This window comes from Chelonoidis abingdonii, chromosome 5 (assembly GCF_003597395.2).
Source record: "Chelonoidis abingdonii isolate Lonesome George chromosome 5, CheloAbing_2.0, whole genome shotgun sequence".
Classification (NCBI taxonomy): Eukaryota; Metazoa; Chordata; order Testudines; family Testudinidae; genus Chelonoidis; species Chelonoidis abingdonii.
The window spans coordinates 60,124,320-60,144,021 of record NC_133773.1 but is presented as its reverse complement, the minus strand read 5'-3'; the positions used below and the strand labels follow the sequence as shown (position 1 = coordinate 60,144,021).

Below are 19,702 nucleotides of genomic sequence, written 5' to 3'. Positions count from 1 at the left end.
TTTTGTCCCCCCCCCCACCTCTGGTATTAATACTCTGGGTTAATTAATAAGTAAAAAGTGATTTTATTAAATACAAAAAGTAGCATTTAAGTGGTTCCAAGTAATAACAGACAGAACAAATTACCAAGCAAAATAAAATAAAACACACAAGTCTAAACCTAATATAGTAAGAAAACTGATTTACAGATAAAATCTCACCCTCAGATGTTTCAATAAGCTTCTATCACAGACTGGATGCCTTCCTAGTCTGGGCCCAATCCTTTCCCCTGGTACAACCCTTGTTCCAGCTCAGGTGGTAGCTATGGGATTTCTCATGATTGCAGCCCCCTTTGTTCTGTTCCACCCCCTTATTTAGCTCTGCAAAAGGCGGGAGTCCTTTGTCCCTCTCTGGGTTCCCACCTCTTCTTTTAAATGGAAAAGCACGAGGTTAAAGGTGAATTCCAATTCAGGTGACATGATCACATGTGACTGTGAGACTCTAAGCCTTCATTCTCCCAGCCTGACTCACAGGAAGCCGTGCAAGCAAACAGAGTCATCCACAGTCAATTGTCCTGGTTGATGGGAGCCATCAAGATTCCAAACCACAATTAATGGCTCACACTTTGCATAATTACAATAGGCTTGCAGAGTTAGATTTCATATTTCTAGTTTCAGATACAAGAATGATACAGACAGACAGACAGGATGACCACAGTCAGTAGATTGTAAGCTTTGTAACCTTACCTTACAAGAGACCTTTTGCATGAAGCATATTCCAGTTATATTATTCACACTCATTAGCATATTTTCATAAAATCATATAAAGTGCAATGTTACAGAGGTTTGTTTTTTTTTAAAAAAAGAATTAATGTCTGTTGAAAATCTTTAAATATTTCTCTTCTAATTCCGCTTAAGTGGAAAATAGCTTAAAAAAATAAAAATTCCCAGCAGAAGTCACAGTTGTATAGTAAGTGCATCATATACAAACTGTGAATGCTTTTTCTTTTGCCAAGCTGAATCTGGAAATAGAGATGAATAAACATAACTTTAATTTTTATTATATTCAAATAAAAAATTGCTATAGGTAATGTGTGCTCAGTTAATGCTAATAAGACATTTGCTGAAACTTCTGCTAGTGTTTACAACTAGAAGTAGGTCTAAAAATGCAGTTTTAAAAAGAAAACTCATGATGTATAAAAAATTTGACTTACAGTATATTATGTGAAAAGATATTTAATGCTATATCTGATAGACCTGAATTCAAGTAGGAAGCCTAGTATAGCAAGCCTACTATAAATGACAGGAAATAATGTAATGTTCTAACTGTTCTGTTTGTTCACAGTTGCTATCATGTTCAACTTCCCAGACCCAGCAACAGTAAAAAAAGTGGTTAACTGTCTACCACGTGTTGGCATTGGCACTAGCTTTGGGCTACCACAGACCAGGTATTTTACTATGAAAGATATAAGCTACAGTATGATTTTTCTTAATTATCTTCCTTTTTTAAAATAAATGGTTTAAAAACACAAAGCGACCCACCCACTGTACACAATTCTTTCAGTTTAGTTGTACTGCAGAATTTCAAAGGCAGAGCAGAGCTTATCTTTATTACATAATCATATGAACAGAGAGATTGAGTTTTGAGGGTTTTGGATTTTTGTTATGTTATAGAGAAAGTTGCCCTCTTACTGGTTAAGACACAGTCACTTTCCCTGTTTAAGGAGGTTAAGTTCCTTTATGCTTGTCAGCTCTGTGAAATGTAGGAGTCTGGATGGAGGATTGATTAGCTTCTGTGGCAGTTTTCAATTATATTAGGTTGACTAAGACATCCTTCAACTCTCCACAACACTTCAGCCTAGCTGAAAATGGCAGTTTCTCATCAATAGGAAACTGTACACATGTTTAGAAGTGTATGAGTTGAAGAAAGACTGAGGTAGTCATTTGATGCATTTGCCTTTCAACTCTGGAGGCCAAAGATCAAACTTGACCTTGGGTTACAGGTGAAGTGAATGTGGCGATCTCAGGCTATTTGTCCGCATCCTAAAACTGCTCCAGAATCTGGCCCAATTGACTGAGTCTTTTTAGAAGAGGGTTGGCCTAGATTATCAAGAATGTTCAGAATGAAACAAAGGGGCCCAATCGCGTGTCCATTCAACTACATTCACATACATGGGAATTGGATTAGGTCCCATGTAAGTGTTTCCATTGTCTGCTTACAGGTGTATTTAGTCATAATCAATTATTTTACCCACTCACTTTCAATGAGTAAACTTAAAAAAAAAAAAAAAAGATTTCTAAGAATTTCCTTAAATTTGTGAATGCTGTAGTTTTATTTTGTTTTGTGTATCAATAGGAAGAAATGAAGTGATGTTAAATATTGTGGACATGGTTTTCACAGTGATCAGAAAAAGTCCTCCATATCTTAAACCTGATCTGTAACAGTAACAACTGTTATACAATCATGCTTTAAGGGAAATAAAGAACTAAACTGTGATATTTCATTAAGAATTTGGTGTTTACTGCTTGAAAAATTGAATTTAATGTATACACTTTAAAGGTACAATTAGTGCATATGCAGTTGTAATTTAATATAATATTTTACTATAAAAATATTGATAAACTATTAACAATTTATATATATTATCAGTAGCACAAATAAATACATGAGCCACGGTTATTCTGTTTAATAGGTACTGGTAAAGGCTTATTCTAGATTCCTCTTAAATAATGTACTGCTGGAGTTTATAGATGTTTTTATTATGAATAGAATAGTCTTATGGAATTTTGGGATCAACCCTTTTCTGCCTGATTTATAATTTCCAGGGGATAGTTTTATAGTCTTTCTCAAACTTCAAGAAATCTGGCATCAAACTCCAACAGTTTAATTGCTTGAGTTATTTATGGCTAAATCCCCAAAGTTGCTCAGCATTTAAATCTCGAGAGTGGATTTTATAATAAAAAGTCCTTCTTCATCTGATTGTTGTCTTTTATTCTCAAGAGACTTAGAAACAGACACCGAAAGATGGCTTTATTCTAAGGCGAAAATTTTAAATGCCGTATAATAATTTTCTTATTTAATAATCTACCATCTCTATAAATCATGTAGAAGTAACACATTTCAGCCTCTTGGATTAGTTGAGCTTGCACAACTATAGAGGTTTGTGTTTAATGTTCATAAGAATTCAGATCATGACACATGAAAATATCCAGCTGTCAAATGATTTTTAGTCCTTTTTTTTTCATTAGATTATAAAACCGTGAAAATAAACTTTAGAAATCTCCAAAATAGCAGCTGGACTTGACCAGACAAATCTAGCATAGTACTTTAACCATTAAGATAAAATATGCCTACAGTTACATGTTACTGCATTTTTCGACGTAAATTACATCTGATTTAAGGTCTAGGTATAGGGAGAATTGCCTTGCAAAGTTCATTAGAAGAGTCTGATTTGTAAAACACTCTAACGTGCTGTGATTGCCCAGTGTAGAACCTGCTGGCATCCTCGAAAAGGTACCTAGTTCACGTTAACATTAGAATGTTTTACAAATCATATCCTTCTGGTGCCCTTTAACTTGCCATGTAGACAAGCCCCAAGCCTGTTCTCATTTAGTAATCATAAATTAAAATATTAACAATAGTCTATGTGCTATATATGATATAACAATTTAGGTGTACTTATTCTTCCCATAAGAAGATTTTAGGCACTTAAATATTCATATTTCTATTTGATCCCTCTCCAAAGTTCCACAGCTATGAAATCCAGAAGTAAAAAGAGTGTTCCTCTGTTTTACAATAAAAGTAGATAGGTACAAAAGAGAGGCTTCAGGTCTTTTTAAAAGGTTTTGTATAATTTTCTCACTGTAACGATTTTGTTTTCCAGACGCATTTCTTTGGCCAGTCCACGTCAGATTTTCAAAGCTTCCAATATGACCCAGCGGTGGCAGCACAGAGAAATTTCAAACTTTGAATATCTGATGTTTCTAAACACCATAGCAGGTAACGTAAACTCCTTCAGTGATCTGCTTCAGAAAGGAAAATATTAGTGGACCAGTTACTGGTAGCACAGTCTCTTCAGGACATGAGGTTGATGACTCAGTGTTAGATTCACTCCTTCATGTAAACTTTCTGAAAACAGGCCTTTTCCCATGCAGCTTATAGATAATACTTTTTTCAAATTAAAACATTTCAATGATAATCCAGGTTTCCCTTTATAATCAGAGGAAGAAAAATTTACATTGAACTGAACTTGAACAGGGTAGCCCAAAGTGCAGAAGGTCCTGGCAGTAGTGGAAAGGCAGAGAGGAGATAGTGGCCTCTTTACTATTACCATTCTCTTTTCAATACTCACAAAACTATCTACGTATGACAAAACAGGTTCACCTAATCCCAAGGTCTAAACATGATTGCAATCTCATGTTTGCTGATGAATCATGAACACTCAGTTGGAGAGACTGAATGCTCCCATGGGCAACAAATGTCATTGTTATATGGAAAGGGTTTGCCAAGTTCACAACCACTGCAGTGCTGGAAGGCCAATCATCGCCTCCCGCAGCTGATTTATTCCTCAATCAGGGAACTGATCTAACCCCTGCTCTAGTGTCTGAAATCCTGCTTAGCTATGCTTAGTGTATGCTTCATTTAGTATATCCCGTTCCAGTAGATTCCAGCCAGGCCTTAATGTAAAACACTATGCTGAAGTAAGTTGTCAAAGATAAAAGAACAGCACATCATTAGAAGAACACAGGCTGGGACAGCTATGTGGAATATTATTTTGCAAATATCTTGCTCTCAAAGCATTATGAAACCCCTCAATTCTCTCTACATTATTTGTGGCTTAGACTACACTGAAAGACCTGCTAGCATAGCTCCAGACCTAGATAATACGGAAATGATGGCTAGGAATAAACACCTCAACACCTACAAAGCACATTTCATAAATCAATCTGTCCTTAATTAATCGTTGCCTCACAGATGCCAAGATGATGGCAGCTTTTATAAATAAGAAGATTGAGTTGATTTCATTGCAAGCTTGCCATCCAAATGAGATGAGTTGAACTCTTTCCTGAGGCAAACTAGCTTGGGATCCATGACACAAATTTTGTGCATCCAGTGAATGATTTCATGGGCCAAAATCCTTACTGCCGAGGAAAGGGTTTGTAGTGCAATATTGACAGAGCAACGTGAGGTAGTGGTACCTGTTGTTTAAACTAGAAGGAGTAAAAAAGATAATGTTATGAAACAAAGGGAAGGCTAAATTATTCATGTTTGGGGTAGCAAGGCTCCTTTTACCTTTATTAAAAACACACCTACACCCATCAGGCAAGGTGACATTTCAAAAGGCCTGACTCTGGAGCTTGGCTATGGACCAGGCTATGCTTGTCTATAAGAATGGGCTCTGGAAGCTCCAGTATCCCGACCAATGTAAACCTACTCCTTCTTGAGGCAGCCAGGAGGTGGTACTGTGTGAAGCATCCCACTCTGCAAGACAGAGATTAACGAAGCTGAGAGAGTTCATAGAGGAACAAAAATAATTTTCAGGGGACTTTGAAGGGAATGATTAATAAGGAAATAGTAAGAGCTATATAAATCTATAAATGTAAATTTCCTTAGGAAAAATATATAATGTGGTGTGTTTGTGCCATTGTTAGGAGTAATGGGATGAAACCAAGAAAAGAAAATTTAGGCTGAGTATTAGGAACCATTTCCTGGCAATGAGATAGATTAGGCTGTGAAATAGTCACCCTGGGAAAGTGGTGGAAATTGTCACTTGAGACTTTTAAAAGAAAACTGGACAAAACACTAAAAACTGTGTTGTTGGAAATAATCCTGCATTGGCAGGAAGATGGTTTGAATTATCTAACTTTTAGTATTCAATGAAAAGGAAAGACTATAATTTCATGATATAAACATAATAACATTGCAATGTATCCATCAAGATGAGAACTAGAAACCATTTTGGTAGCATATTTTGTTTTCACTAGTTTAGTCCAGCTGATAGACTAAATTAAGCACAAATGTAGAAATGAAATTTAAATACTTCAGGCCACATTTTTCAGCCTAACTTTTTAAGTGTTCATAAGGTTAGTGGAGAATTCCCTTTATGCATGTGAACTTTCTGATGGCAGACAGTTGGTAGGTGTGACTTGTGCCAGTGTCATGCAGCTCAAAATCTAATATCTGTATCTCTCCCTTCTCCAGTGCACCCAAGTGTTGCACAACTGGGATGGAGAATCTGCGTCTTTATTTCTATGCACGAAGGTCATTGGCCTTTTCTATTCTTATAGTCAGTTCAGTTTAGAGTAGGCTAGAAGATTAGATTGTAGATCTGTACAAAAAACAAAAAATAAAAAGATATATATAAAAATGAATGAATTTAACTGTCACTTTTTATAGTGTGCAAGAGAGTTGACAATTAAAGTTGAATGGACCGCAATATTTAAAATGGAATACTGGCAATCCAATAAAACTTTTCATATCCTTTTCAGCAAAGAAAATTCAGACATTGCGATTGTAAAAGATTTGTAATAAAAAAGCATTTCTTTTGGTGGTTATCAAATGATATAATAAATCATATCTCCAGGGTCAGTATTTTGTTTAACTATTGCCTTTAAATAAAGGCAATTGTTTAACTATTGCCTTTAAATATTGCCTGTTTTTGTTTTCACCAGGACGTACTTACAATGACTTAAATCAGTATCCTGTATTCCCCTGGGTTATCACTAACTATGAATCAGAAGAGTTGGACCTTACACTTCCTAGCAACTTCAGGGATTTGTCAAAGGTATTTGTCATCAGAGATGATATGTTTTCAGTAACTGTCACACTAGCTTAAATTGTTTTGGAGGGAGGGATAGCTCAGTGGTTTGAGCATTGGCCTGCTAAACCCAGGGCTGTGAGTTCAATCCTTGAGGGGGGCCATTTAGGGATCTGGGGCAAAAATCTGTCTGGGGATTGGTTCTGCTTGTGAGATATATTAATATTGTTAAATGTGCAACCATTAGCAGAATGTCATATTTACACACAGGTACTGCTAATAGGTAGAGGACCAACTGTATTTTATGGGAAAACAAGTTATTGATATGCATATTATTTTCACTGATATCATTTTAAGACTATTTTTAATAGAAGATGCCTTCAGTTGTGGAACATACATGCAGTTAGTTTGAACATTTTTTTTTTAAGTTAGAAACATTAACAGAGAAAAGCATGGATGGTAAGGACTGAAGATCAGCCAACTCCATTCATTGGGTTTTTGATGAAAATCCCTTCTTCTTAGGAGGTAGATCCTGTGATGATGTTATGCCTGAAGTATTTCGTGGGTCATGTCCTTATTCCCAGTGTGTAAAAAAGACTATTTTCTCTGTCCCTTTGGATGTCCCCTTTAGGTACCATAAGTACCTACTATAATGAAGGTACCCTATTTTCTCTCCAGAGTTCGATATGCCTTTCTTCATACAACTCTTCCTCCATACCCATAAATTTAGTCTTGCTGCTTTTTTTGTACTTGATTCAAACTGTTAAGGTATTCTTTCTTAAGTGAACAAGTGTGAGTACCTTATTGCATTTGCAAATGTGGACTCATTAAGCTTTATACAATGGAGTCATTATCTCTTGTTTTATATTTGCTCTCTCCATTTATTCAGCCTCATGGACTGTATGATTTATTTGCATCTTCCATATACTAGACCTTAACTTCCATATGGTAGTATAGTATTCTAAACTGATTTCTGTGTGTCTTCGTTTTATAGGACTGACTCAAAAAATGCTAATTTTATTTAAATTTCTAGTGGATTAGTTTATTGAATGTCTTGGTGAGATCTAGGTAAAAATCACCCCATTATCCACTGCCCTTCTTTCAACAAAGTTTTGTCATGTCATCAAAATAATTGTCAGATGATTCTGATCATAATCACTGCTGGATATCACTTAATTTACTTGTAGAACAGTTAGAATGGTTTGCTCCCATTATTATATTTAGAAATTTACATTAAGAAGTATGTATTGAGGGATTCTGTGAGGTCTTCCCTTGTGATTTCGTGCGCACACATGAGCATTGCTGGAGTTCTAGCTGGTGAGATGTGTGTATGTGTGTGTCTAGATTCTAACTTTAGCTTGCTGATGTTTCTATTCTGTAACATTTTCTTAAATGTGAACGTTTATAGATATTTTACAGTAAAACTTCTTGGGAAATATTTCTTATATTACTCTCACCTACAATGCCAAAATCATACACTACTGCCAATTTGGAAAATTACCAATGGGGAAAAATGGTGTTCTGTTATGACACTCAGGAGAATGAAGTGCAGACTCAGGGATGGATTTAAAATGGCATTCCACAACTTTATTAACACTTTAACTTTAAGCCAGCTCCTCCCTCACCTTTTCATTATCTTAAATATCAGATATTTACTTGGGTTTAGTGTGCTGTTAAAAGTCCATATGCAGTACAAATTATTATTAATAACAATACCATATTAGCATTATTCAGAGTAGGCCCAAAACTGCTAGGATTTGACTACCTCCTAATCCTCTGTCCTTTGTACTAGGGATAACAGTACATATAAGAGGTGTACTGCTCCCAGTTAAGGTCTCCTTTTTGTTCCTAGAAGCTAATTGGTTCCATGAGTTACCACATAGGTTCTTACTCATGTTTACCCTGGGATCTGGTGCCTTTGAGCCTCTGACCTGCACTGGATAATAGTCAGAAGTTACTATTATGAACTCAATTTATTGAACTTAGTACTTTGAAATTTTTATTCTTTATTAGTCTAAAACAGGGCCTCCAGGGAACTGCAATGAGGGCAAAGCAACCCACCGATATCTTGCCAATCTTTCTTGGAGGGGAAAAATTGCTTCCAGATCCCCAAAATTGGTGACGTGGAACAAAAGGCAGCCATGTTGGGTAGAGGAAACTGGTTAACTTAGTCAGAAAGTTGGAGGAAAAAATGATAGTTAATTGCAACCTGATTTCTTCAAATGTATATTAATCACGATGTGTTTTAATTATATGGAAAGTGTACAGGAAAAGGAACCAGTCAGTTGTTAGCAAAAAGAATCTAAAAAAGGTGAGAGACACAGGAGAAAACATTTTTAAACATCTTATTTTTCCTTTTATCCTGTGTTGTACTGTTTTTATTTGTTTGTTTAATTATTAAACAATCTGCTTGAAAATCTCAAGAAAAGTCAGGCTTTGCCCACAGCTTATGTGCTGTAAATTTAGGGAAGATGCACTCTGTTCTTTGTACAAAACAGAAATGGAGGAATCTTTCAAGTGCAAAACTAAACGATATTGTGCTGTAATAATACTAATCAATAGAATTGATAAATTTGACTAGCTAACTTGATTTGGCTCACAATATTCTTTCTTGACACGTTTGATTGACAAATAATCTCACATAGATTTTTATATTTGACAACCCTTTTGAAGTTAAAGAATCAATATTTTGAAGGAATTTTAATTGTAGAAAAAATCCATCTGCAATGTAATAAACACTTTATTGTTGATTTCTAGATGAAAAACTACCTTATAATGGAATTGAATATGAGTGCATATTAATTGAAGGCTAAAAAATATTACAGGAATGTTAAAATTAGTTCAGAACCAACCTGCATAAACCCCAAAAATTGAGAGTTAAGGGTACAATTAAAAGAAATCCAAACATATTGAGGTAAGAAATGCAGTTAAAGCACTGAAACAAGCTTAATTCTGTACTGTAGTGGTGGCAGGCAATAATCATGCAATTAAGGCATTTTAAATGTTTTAGATTCCTGATCAAAATAAATTGACTTTTAAAGATGCATTCGATTTTTATCATATTTTCCCTTAATTATGTCACTGTAGTACTCTTGCCTGTTTTCCCTGCCAGTGTTGTGAACCTAAGAGCCACTTATGTGAACTGGCAAAGGGCACACTCAACACACTGGTCAAAATATTTAGCCATACAGTGACTTGTAAGGTGTCAAGTAAAAACTGATGGCATCATAAATATCATTGCATGATGTATGTACATGTTGTGAATAAAGTTATGTAGTTTGCTGAAGATATGTTTTGGAAGAAGTTGATAAGCAAGCCTGTCCTTGACAAAGGAATGTAGATTTCTGGCTGCCTGACTTGATTAAAAGTGAAGGACAATGAAAGAACATTTACATCTACTGTAAACAAAGTGGTTAAGTCAACTGTAAAAAAACAAACTGACCTGAGGATGAGGAAGGGACTTGGTGCCTGAACAAGCAGCAGGGGAGTAGAATTTTGTCTCGCGATACTTTTCAAAGAATACATTTCAAGGGGTTTCTGGACTTAGAAGAAAAAGGACTCTCCTGTTATCCGTCACAAAGGACAAAGAAATAAGCACCTTCTGATTCTGTGAATGGTGGATCCTAGTGCCTGAAGCAGGGGCAGCTCTAGCCATTTTGCCGCCCCAAGCACGGCGGCACGCTGCAGGGGGCGCTCTGCCGGTTGCCGGTCCCACGGCTCTGGTGGACCTCCCGCAGGCGTCCCTGCAGAGGGTCTGCTGGTCCCGCGGCTCTGGTGGATGTCCCACAGGCGTGCCTGCAGATGCTCCACCGAAGCCGCGGGACCAGCGGACCCTCCGCAGAGACGCCTGCGGGAGGTTCACCGGAGCCACAGGACCAGCGGACCCTCCACAGGCACACCTGCAGGAAGTCCACTGGAGTTGCCTGCCGCCCTCCTGGCAACCGGCAGAGCGCCTCCAGTGGCATGCCGCCCCAAGCACATGCTTGGTGTGCTGGGGCCTGGAGCCGCCCCTGGCCTGGGGAGGGCTGGACATACTCATAGCTTGATGTAAGTGAGAGAGCTGCTTAGGGAAAGATTGCACTTGCTAAAGTTAGGTTTTAGACACTAGAAAGTGTGTGGTTTTTGTTTTTTTTTTTTTTGGTAACTATACCTGTCTCTATTTTTCTCTTGCTTAGTATCACTTAAATCTATGTTCTTTATTAATATACTTATTCTTAGTTTTACTATAAAGCATCTCAGTACTGTTTCCATGAGTGTCCAGTGAGAGGGACTGGACATTATAGAGGGACGTCTCAGGGAAGCTTGAGAACTAGAGTTCACTGAATGTTACCTGCAAGGTAAAGTTTAGATAGACAGAGTCTTGAGGAGTTTGCTGGTAAGGTAGACAGACTGGTGTAGTAGGGAGCTGTCCTATAGTTTAAGCTTCAGCAATGCCTTCTCTTGCTAAGGTGGAGAAATGACATGGTGACTTATTCTGGGTTCCATGAGGCAAGTGTTACAAGTGTCGCCTCAGTCTGCAGTGAAGCCAAGATAAAAGGGCCATGGGAAACTTTTCAAGCACTGAGAAGTGACAGTTGGACACTAATCTGTCACTCAGAACTCTGGGTGCATGTGATCAGTCTCTCTCATACTGCTGAGTTGTTAAAACCAATAGATTATTTTCATGCAAATTAATTGCAGAGGAAAGAGGTGGTGATTGGTTGAGTTACCTCTGATGCTAGAAAGGCAAATACAAGAATTACATGAGCCTCTCTGTAGCTTATATAATCATACAAATTGATACCAGTCATTATTAATTTCTTAATTATAACCTAATTTCCTCAAATATAACACATGCTCAATATTTCAATTAATTTTAACTATCTGGAAAATGTGAAATGTTTGTTTTTCTATTATTAAGATACTTTGGCACAAAAAAAGGCTGGCAAAGATACTAAAATTTGTAAAGGACTTGGTTTTTAATCAATCTTTAATTCATAAACTAACAGATTTACTTGTAAATTCTCTGAAAATTCATTTTGTACTTAAAGTACTGTAAGTTTGGGAAGGATATAGTGTATTTTTCTTAATAAAATAGAAGTTGAATCCCCGCATTTAAGTGCAAAATGGAACTCATCCTTAAGTATGGTATCATGACCAGTGCTTCTGTAACTGTGGTCAGAGAACTGAAAGATTTAATTTTATTGTCTTGTGTCCATCATACTTACTTAAATTACAGTGAGTCCATGTTTTCCATTTCAGCATTGACCTAATGAGCAAGGTTGTGTCTCCTGAGAAACTTTTTTTTTTTTTTTCACTTTTCCAGCACAAAAGTATTGTAAAGCTCCCCAAACTGGGTAGCTGAGGACTTCAAGTATGGAAAAATCCTTAAGGAGTATGAAGTCAGCACAGTCACTCACTATACCTCCAAGATACAGGGGTTGTATCCGAGGAAAGCGTATTCTGAGAATACACAGCTAGTGTCCCTGTGGAGGCTATTACCTGCCATTGCAGCTTAAAGCAATCCTAAAGCTGCTCTAACTTATGCTGGGCACTATACTAGCCTCCATCACTCTTAGGGATCACTCTTGTTTATGCACTGAGTGATGATATAGTCTGTTTACTTTTGGTGACAGTGATGTTGAAGATTGCTAAATATTTTTTTAGCCATGGGTAAACCAAAGAATTCTCTTCCTGGTTGGATGGCCAAATAATACATGTCCAAAGGGAATAGTGGTCTTGTGTACGAGAGATACCTCTTAACTGTCCTTGGCATAAGCATTTGAGAATATTTAAAAAAAAATAATCCCAAAGGATAATAAAACAGATAGACATGCTATCTAGGGAAGATAGTAATGTGTTAATTAAAAAAGAAAAAGAAAAAGTAATCTTGTTCATGTTGTAAGTCCACTTTCAGACAACATATTAAATTCTTAATAACATTTTACCATTGAGTGGTGATTTATTGCCATTGTTTCCCATTCACTGTTTGGATAGTGTGTGTATGTATCTACCTAACATGCATCTCCCCTTACCTATCAGTGTTTAACTGCTGTTGATCAGACAACACTTCTTTATCTGTTAAATTTTAAGTGCTGTTTCTGATGAATGCCAGTGCTTTTGATGTGCTCTGCAACAGATACAAGAATGAATATGCCGTCTATATGTTACAGATGCAGTAATTCAGACCTTGGTTGCTGTATAGATATTTCTAGCTGCATGGCCCACATATAGGTTATATTTTGAACCTTTTCTTTCTCTCTGGTGATAGGTTCACAGTAATTGATCGAACAGTATTAACCAGCAGCATATTGTTAATAACCACTACTGTAATGGAAGATAATATGGAAAGACAGTACATTATGGATCTTACACTGCATGTCATTCTTTTAATTTTAGGAAGGAAGATTAAAAATCAAAGCATAAATTATTTTTTACTATTATGAACTTTTAAACTGTAAAAGACTTCTGAAAATATTTCAAGTTATGAGGCTCTGGTAACACTTTTCATTTAACATTCACATGGTTTTAACAAATACAACTTCAGAATGTTTGTAGTTATTTTGATACAGAAAAAAAGAATAAACAAGGTAAATTTTTGTTAAAACATCAAAACAAATAAAAATGCAAGCTTTGGGCAAAGGTTACTGGATGAAGGAATATTTTGGACCTCTTGTACATTGTAAAAAGTTTATTGGTCCACAGCAAGTTATTAATTACCTTTTATTTTGTTTTGTACCTCCACACTATTAAATTTACAGTGTTAGTCTGATCAAGTAATGCATTGAAATAATTGTAATTTAAAATGTGAAATAATATATCGGTCAGCGAATTTATGTTCAAAACAGTATGATTTTTTGGTGCTAAAGCATGTATAGTACACTGTTTATATTTATTACCTATTATATCCATGCCTAAATATTATAACTTTAAATGTTTATCACTTTGATCGACAAACCTAGGTGACGGCCTTGTTTATATATTAACTAGTTCTGCACAGTTAGTACAGATTTAAATAACTGCAATGTAAAGGTTAAACCCACACTTTATATAAGCAGCTTCTGATGACATTGTTTTTAACATCAGTCACACAATGATAAACCAAAGCAACTGAAATGGATTGTGGTTAATATTACTGTCAGTGTTCCAAATACTCCTGACAAATACCAGCAACATACCTCCCGTCAGTTATCCTGCTCCAACTTGAGTGTTTATTCCTTAAGAGGTGATTATGGTTAGGAATGAACGTTACATATTTTACTTATAAGCAGTACATATTTTGTTTATGTAGCATATAGTGTTTTATACCAGAATGATACCCATCTTCTATACTACTTCCATCTTCCAAAAGTACATTTTTTCCTTTTCCTCCTTCAGTTCAGGCAATAAATTGTGATATGCCCCTGGGGTTGGGGTAGAGAGAGAATATAGAAATAACTACTACTTGGAAAATTCTAAGATACCAAAGGAGGACTTGTTATGGTTGAAAATCCACCCTAAGTGTGTTTTAAGACCCTTAACGCACAAGTAAGCTGGGCTGTTGATAACTTCTTTACACCACTTTTGTAAGACTATAAATTTACCTCATTAGAGGAGGATTATTAAAACTCTCTTGAATCTTCATCTGTCTTCACTTCAGGTGCACGTGTACCTCATAATGTTTTACTCTTTTTTTTATCGTTTTCATGCAGTATGGGATAAATCATCGTATTTAGATATCTGCAATGTTTGTATTTTACAGTGGGTACAATAACTTCTGTTCCATCCAGCTGTACAAAAGCAACAAATAGCTTGCACATTCAGTGAACTGAGGTGTTTAATTGGTATGTGGGAGTAATGGATAGAAAAATATACTTGGACTAGAAGTAATAGATTTTTTGGTGAGTTATGCTAGGATAATGTACCTGTCCCATTGTCCTAGCATAAACTTCAATAATGGGCATTTCTTCTTTGACGCTTCTTAGTACCAATCCCACTGTAGGTGTACGTGTGTCTCATGTGCATAAGATCAGATTCTTTTGAACATCAGTGTCAGTCAGCGCTGCGCATGTGCCCTGTGCCGCCTCATGTTCCTAAGTAAGGGCATAAAGGTTGGAGAAGCTGTGACCCTCCCTTCGTTCCCTCTTAAAACCAGTGGTGTTGAGATTCGACATCTAGCAAATGCCTAACCCACTTCTTTTCTTGGAGACTTATGAAGAAATCTTCATCTTCACACTCCATTTATTTGAACAATTCCCATCCCCGAAAAAGGGAAGAAAAAATACCAGAGACTCCTACTCCACTGAACACTTGTGTATAGCAGAGCAAGGGGCTCCATGACAACTGCCACATCTAATGGCAAATGCCAAACCCTTAAAGTTCTCTTCTGCCTAGGGGAGAGCAACATCCCAAAAGATGCTCCATGTGCAAGTCCTTCTTTGTCAGGTTCTGCAAATCCAGGGATGCTTGGCTCAAGCAGTATTTGCCAGAACGTTCCACGTAGGTCACTTCAGACACAGAGATGGCTGTCGCTACTCAGGCAAGCCTAATAAACCAACTTCAGCCAGTGCTCCTTTGAGCATACATCACGCCCTGAGATTTGGCAAGTGAAAAGAAAATGGAGAGCTCACCCTCAGGGATAGAGACTTCAACACTGACCACGTCAACATCTGCGAAGTCTGCAGGATCAGAAATCTTAGTATTGACAGCTTCAGTTCTGGAACCTGCACTGACTGCTGTGGTGCCAGCATCTCAGGCAGTAAAATCAGTACCTGTCCCTATAAATAAAGATTTTGCTCACTCATGGAGCGAGATAGAGCCCAAATTATAGCCAAATGTGAAGGGAATCCCAGAAGGAAGACACACGTCAGTCCTTGAAGGACAGATCATCTGAGTCCTCGTCCAGCCTGGCAATGGCACAGTGAATGGAGGACTTGGTGCTGACCATGATGGATTCCACCAAAGGCCCAAGATACATACCAGAGGAATCTAGAAGAAGAGATACAAGGGACCTCCAGAGTTGTTTCCTATGCTGAAGACATGGCCCCAGTGTCACACCATCTGACAGCACTACCATTCAAAGAGGAAAAGTAGTTGCCAGCATTGATTAGAGATCCCTTCAGAGAGTGACACCACGGAGGGCACCAGGTAGCTGTCGTTCAGAACTCAGTCCCAGATTGGGCATGAGTGCCACTAATCTCAACCAGGCCAACATCCATACGTCATGCCACTTTGGACATAAAGGCCTTACTGGGGACCATCATCATGCACATCCAGGAGCAGATCTCCCTCCCACGTTTCCATAAAGAGGAGGAGATTCCATTCCACAGTGGCATCATTAACCAAGTCAGCCACTGCTGAGCCAAAGAGGCCCTCTGGGAGCAAGAGAGATCTGTCTATCTTCACTCAAGAAATTGTCCTTATCACCATATGACACGACACCAGTCCCAGGACTGGTGATAAATAGCTTTAAAGCATTTCAGGATTTCCTGTCCCTCATTGTGGAGACACTGGAAAGAGAAGTTCAGCCAACTCTTTGTTATCTTGAGCATGACAATGCTGGCTAGTATTGACTTCTCTATTAAAGAGGGGATCCTGGAACTGGCTAAAGGATTGTGGCAGACACTGGCCACTCTTCCTCCCACTGTGAAAAGAGTGGAGAAGAGATATCAGGTGCCCCCAAAGGGCTTTGAACACTCTTATGCCAGTTGAGACTCAGGATCTCTGGTTGTTTTGGTAATATACGAAAAATTGAAGTTTATGAAAGATGCATGTAAAGATAAAAATAAATTTGGACCCTTTAGGGCACAAAGCATATTTATCAACTTCACTTTATTCTGGGGGCGAACTCCTAGGTCCTGGTTCCCAAATACTGTTTCCTCACTTAATAGATGTGGCAGTCACTTATGGTTCCAGGCATCTGGCATACCATGAGGTACATACCACCATATAGGACCTGTCCCACCAGAAAGCAAATGAAAGCACTCTATTTCTTCAGGACTCAAGGGAAGTGCTGAAGTCCTTAAGGATTTACACCCTGGCCCCTTATAGGAAACCTGACAAGTACCACCTCCAGTAGAGCAGTATCATCCTGCTCCTGAGATTGACAACCAGAATACCCACAAAGAAAGAAGCCCAGGTATTCAAAGGGGTGCCTGTCTTCCATTTTATCCATATGCAGTACATGAAAAAATATCCAAAGAGACTGGATTTGAGAAAAATGCTGATCAGTCTGTTGGTTATTCTTGTCAGTTAGATAAAGGAGCTGATGAGAAATAGTTGTCTGCACCCTAAACAGTGCATACAAGTTTTAAATGAGCCCACTGGAGGCCATTTATCTGTCTCTCTTCACCAGAGTAAAATAAAAAATGTTTGAGTGAAAAATTAATTTGCATCTCAAAGTAACAGCAAGTTTGATGTAGAGGAATATCCTTGACTGGCTTTTATGTCTGGGCATACACACATACTTGCATATACAGGAAGATCCTGTGTGGTTTCAGTGACCATTTATGTGATATGGTATTTTTTTCTTCATTTTCTTTGTGAACTGTTTTAGTATGGTGAGCTTTGATATATATATTTTGTAGATGATACTTATTCTCACTTGCATATGAAACCTGTTTATATTTTGGAAATGATTGTAATATCAGCTGTACTTAATGTTTAACTGTTACCTTCAAGAATTACTTTCATTATTGTCTATGTCACACACACACACACTCTGTTTGTTGGACTGCAGTGCTAGATACCAGATAATTCTTTGAGATACCTTTATTCAAAACCATCTGTTATATCTGTGATCATGTGCATAATGGTATGCCTTTGTCACAGGGGAAGAAGTTTCAGTAGATGGAATGTGAACAAATGTCAAATGGATACGCACTTTATTGGTGTCAGATGTTAAAGGTACATCTCCAGTGATTGGGAAAGGAGGCAGCACAATTACAAGAGAGCCACACTCTGAGATAAAATAATTTGAGTACACTCACTTGTTATGCTAATCATGGGACAATTCCAACAGAGAATTCAAACCCTAGAGTTATTCAAACCCAACATCCCTACTAGCTCCCTAACAGCTGATGGAACTAATAATGCTATTAAGCACTGCCAGCCTGCTCTAGGGCTTAAAATATAAATTGGAAGTATTCACAGCCACTGTGAATCAGACTGTATAGAATAATGTTAAGAACTAAATAGGAAATCACTGCTGATAAAATTTGTGGATGACCAAGATTGGCAGAATGGTAAATAAGGATGAAAACAGGGCAGTCAGAGACTAGTCTGGAGTGATTGGTAAGCTGGCCCATTCAAACAAAATGCATTTGGCAATATTAAAACACAACGTTTTACATGCAGGGGTAAGGAATGTAAGCCATACCTACAGAATGGGGGGACTGTGTCTTGGAATGTAGTGACTCTGAAAAGGATTTAAGAGTTATAGGGGACAAGCAACTCAAGATGAGCTTCCAGTGTGATGCTGTGACAAAAAGTGCTAATGCAATCCTTCAATGTGTAAATAGGGGAGTAGTGAATAGGAATAGAGGTGATCTTACCTTTGTATACCACACTGGTGAGACAGATACTAGAATACTGTGCACAGTTCTGGCATCTACATTTAAGAAAAGATGTTGAAAAATTAGGATGAATGCAGAAAAGAACCACAAAAGTGACTCAAGGGCTAGAGAACGTGCCTTACAGTGAGAGACTTAAAGTGCTCAATCTGTTTAGTTTATGAAAAAGAAGACTGAGAGGTGACTTGATCACAGTGTATAAATACCATAATGAGAGAAACTATTGGTTACTAAAGGGCTCTTTAATTTAACAGAGAAAGGCATAACAAGAACCAGTGGCTGGAAGCTGAAGCCTGTCAAGTTCAAATGGGAAATGAGGCACACATTTTTAACAGGGAGGATGATTAACCACTGGAACAAACTACCAAAGGAAGTGTGAATTCTTCATCTCTTGATGCAGATCGAGGAAAGTGATTATTCCCCTCTATTTGGCACTGGGGAGGCCACATCTGGAGTATTGCATCCAGTTTTGGGCCCCCCCACTACAGAAAGGATGTGGGCAAATTGAAGAGAGTCCAGCCAAGGGCATGAGATTGATTAGGGGGCTGGGGCACATGACTTACGAGGAGAGGCTGAGGGAACTGGGCTTGTTTAGTCTGGAGAAGAGAAGAGTGAGCGGAGATTTGATAGCAGCCTTCAGCTACCTGAAGGGGGATTCCAAAGAGGATGGAGCTTGGCTGTTGCCAGTGTTGGCAGATGACAGAACAAGGAGCAATGGTCTCAGGTTGCAGTGGGGGAAGACTAGGTTGGATATTAGGAAACACTAGGAGGGTGGTGAAGCACTGGAATGGGTTACCTAGGTAGGTGGTGAAATCTCCATCCTTAGAGGTTTTTAAGGCCCGTCTTGACCAAGCCCTGGCTGGGATGATTTAGTTGGTGTTGGTCCTGCTTTGAGCAGGGTATTGGACTAGATGACCTCCTAAGGTCTCTTCCAACCCTAATCCTCTATGATTCCATGATGTCTTCAAATCAAGACTGGATACCTTTCCTGAAGATTTGCATTTGATCAAACACAAGTTATTGAAAAATCTCAATAATGAAAACCAGATAAGTGTTCTTGAAAATAAATCCTAGGAAGAACAGAGATCATACTTAGCAAATATGCTGAGAAGCATAACTCAACAGAGCAAACAATTAGATTTACAAAACTTCAGATAGTGGGTAAAATCAGGCAGAAAAAGATGAAAAAATCAAGAGGAGAAGCAAGGTCAGGATCAGATTTTGTTTTTTTAAATAATGCTGTTTAATTTTTTATTACTGTATATATTTTATTACTGCCAAAGTATTTCTAGCCTAAGTATGTAACTTTAAAAGAAACATATGTTGTTGTGCTTACTGTCTTCATATTTTTTTTTCCTGCCACTTCAATTCAGATACAACTTTAGTAGCTTATATCCTGAGAAACACAACACTTAGAGGCTAAAACATCCTAGCCGTTAT

The 19,702-nt window shown here is 37.7% G+C and overlaps 1 protein-coding gene across 7 annotated transcripts in view; it reads left to right on the top strand.

Moving 5' to 3' along the window:
- The window catches only part of LRBA (LPS responsive beige-like anchor protein), a 582,443-nt gene that overhangs the window by 394,798 nt on the left and 167,943 nt on the right, over positions 1-19,702 (top strand). For all 7 annotated transcript variants that reach the window (XM_032793241.2, XM_075066317.1, XM_075066316.1 and 4 more), the window contains exons 42-44: positions 1,322-1,424; positions 3,861-3,976; positions 6,649-6,761. In XM_032793241.2, coding sequence (XP_032649132.1) covers positions 1,322-1,424; positions 3,861-3,976; positions 6,649-6,761 — 332 coding nt within the window. The remainder of the gene's footprint in view (positions 1-1,321; positions 1,425-3,860; positions 3,977-6,648; positions 6,762-19,702) is intronic.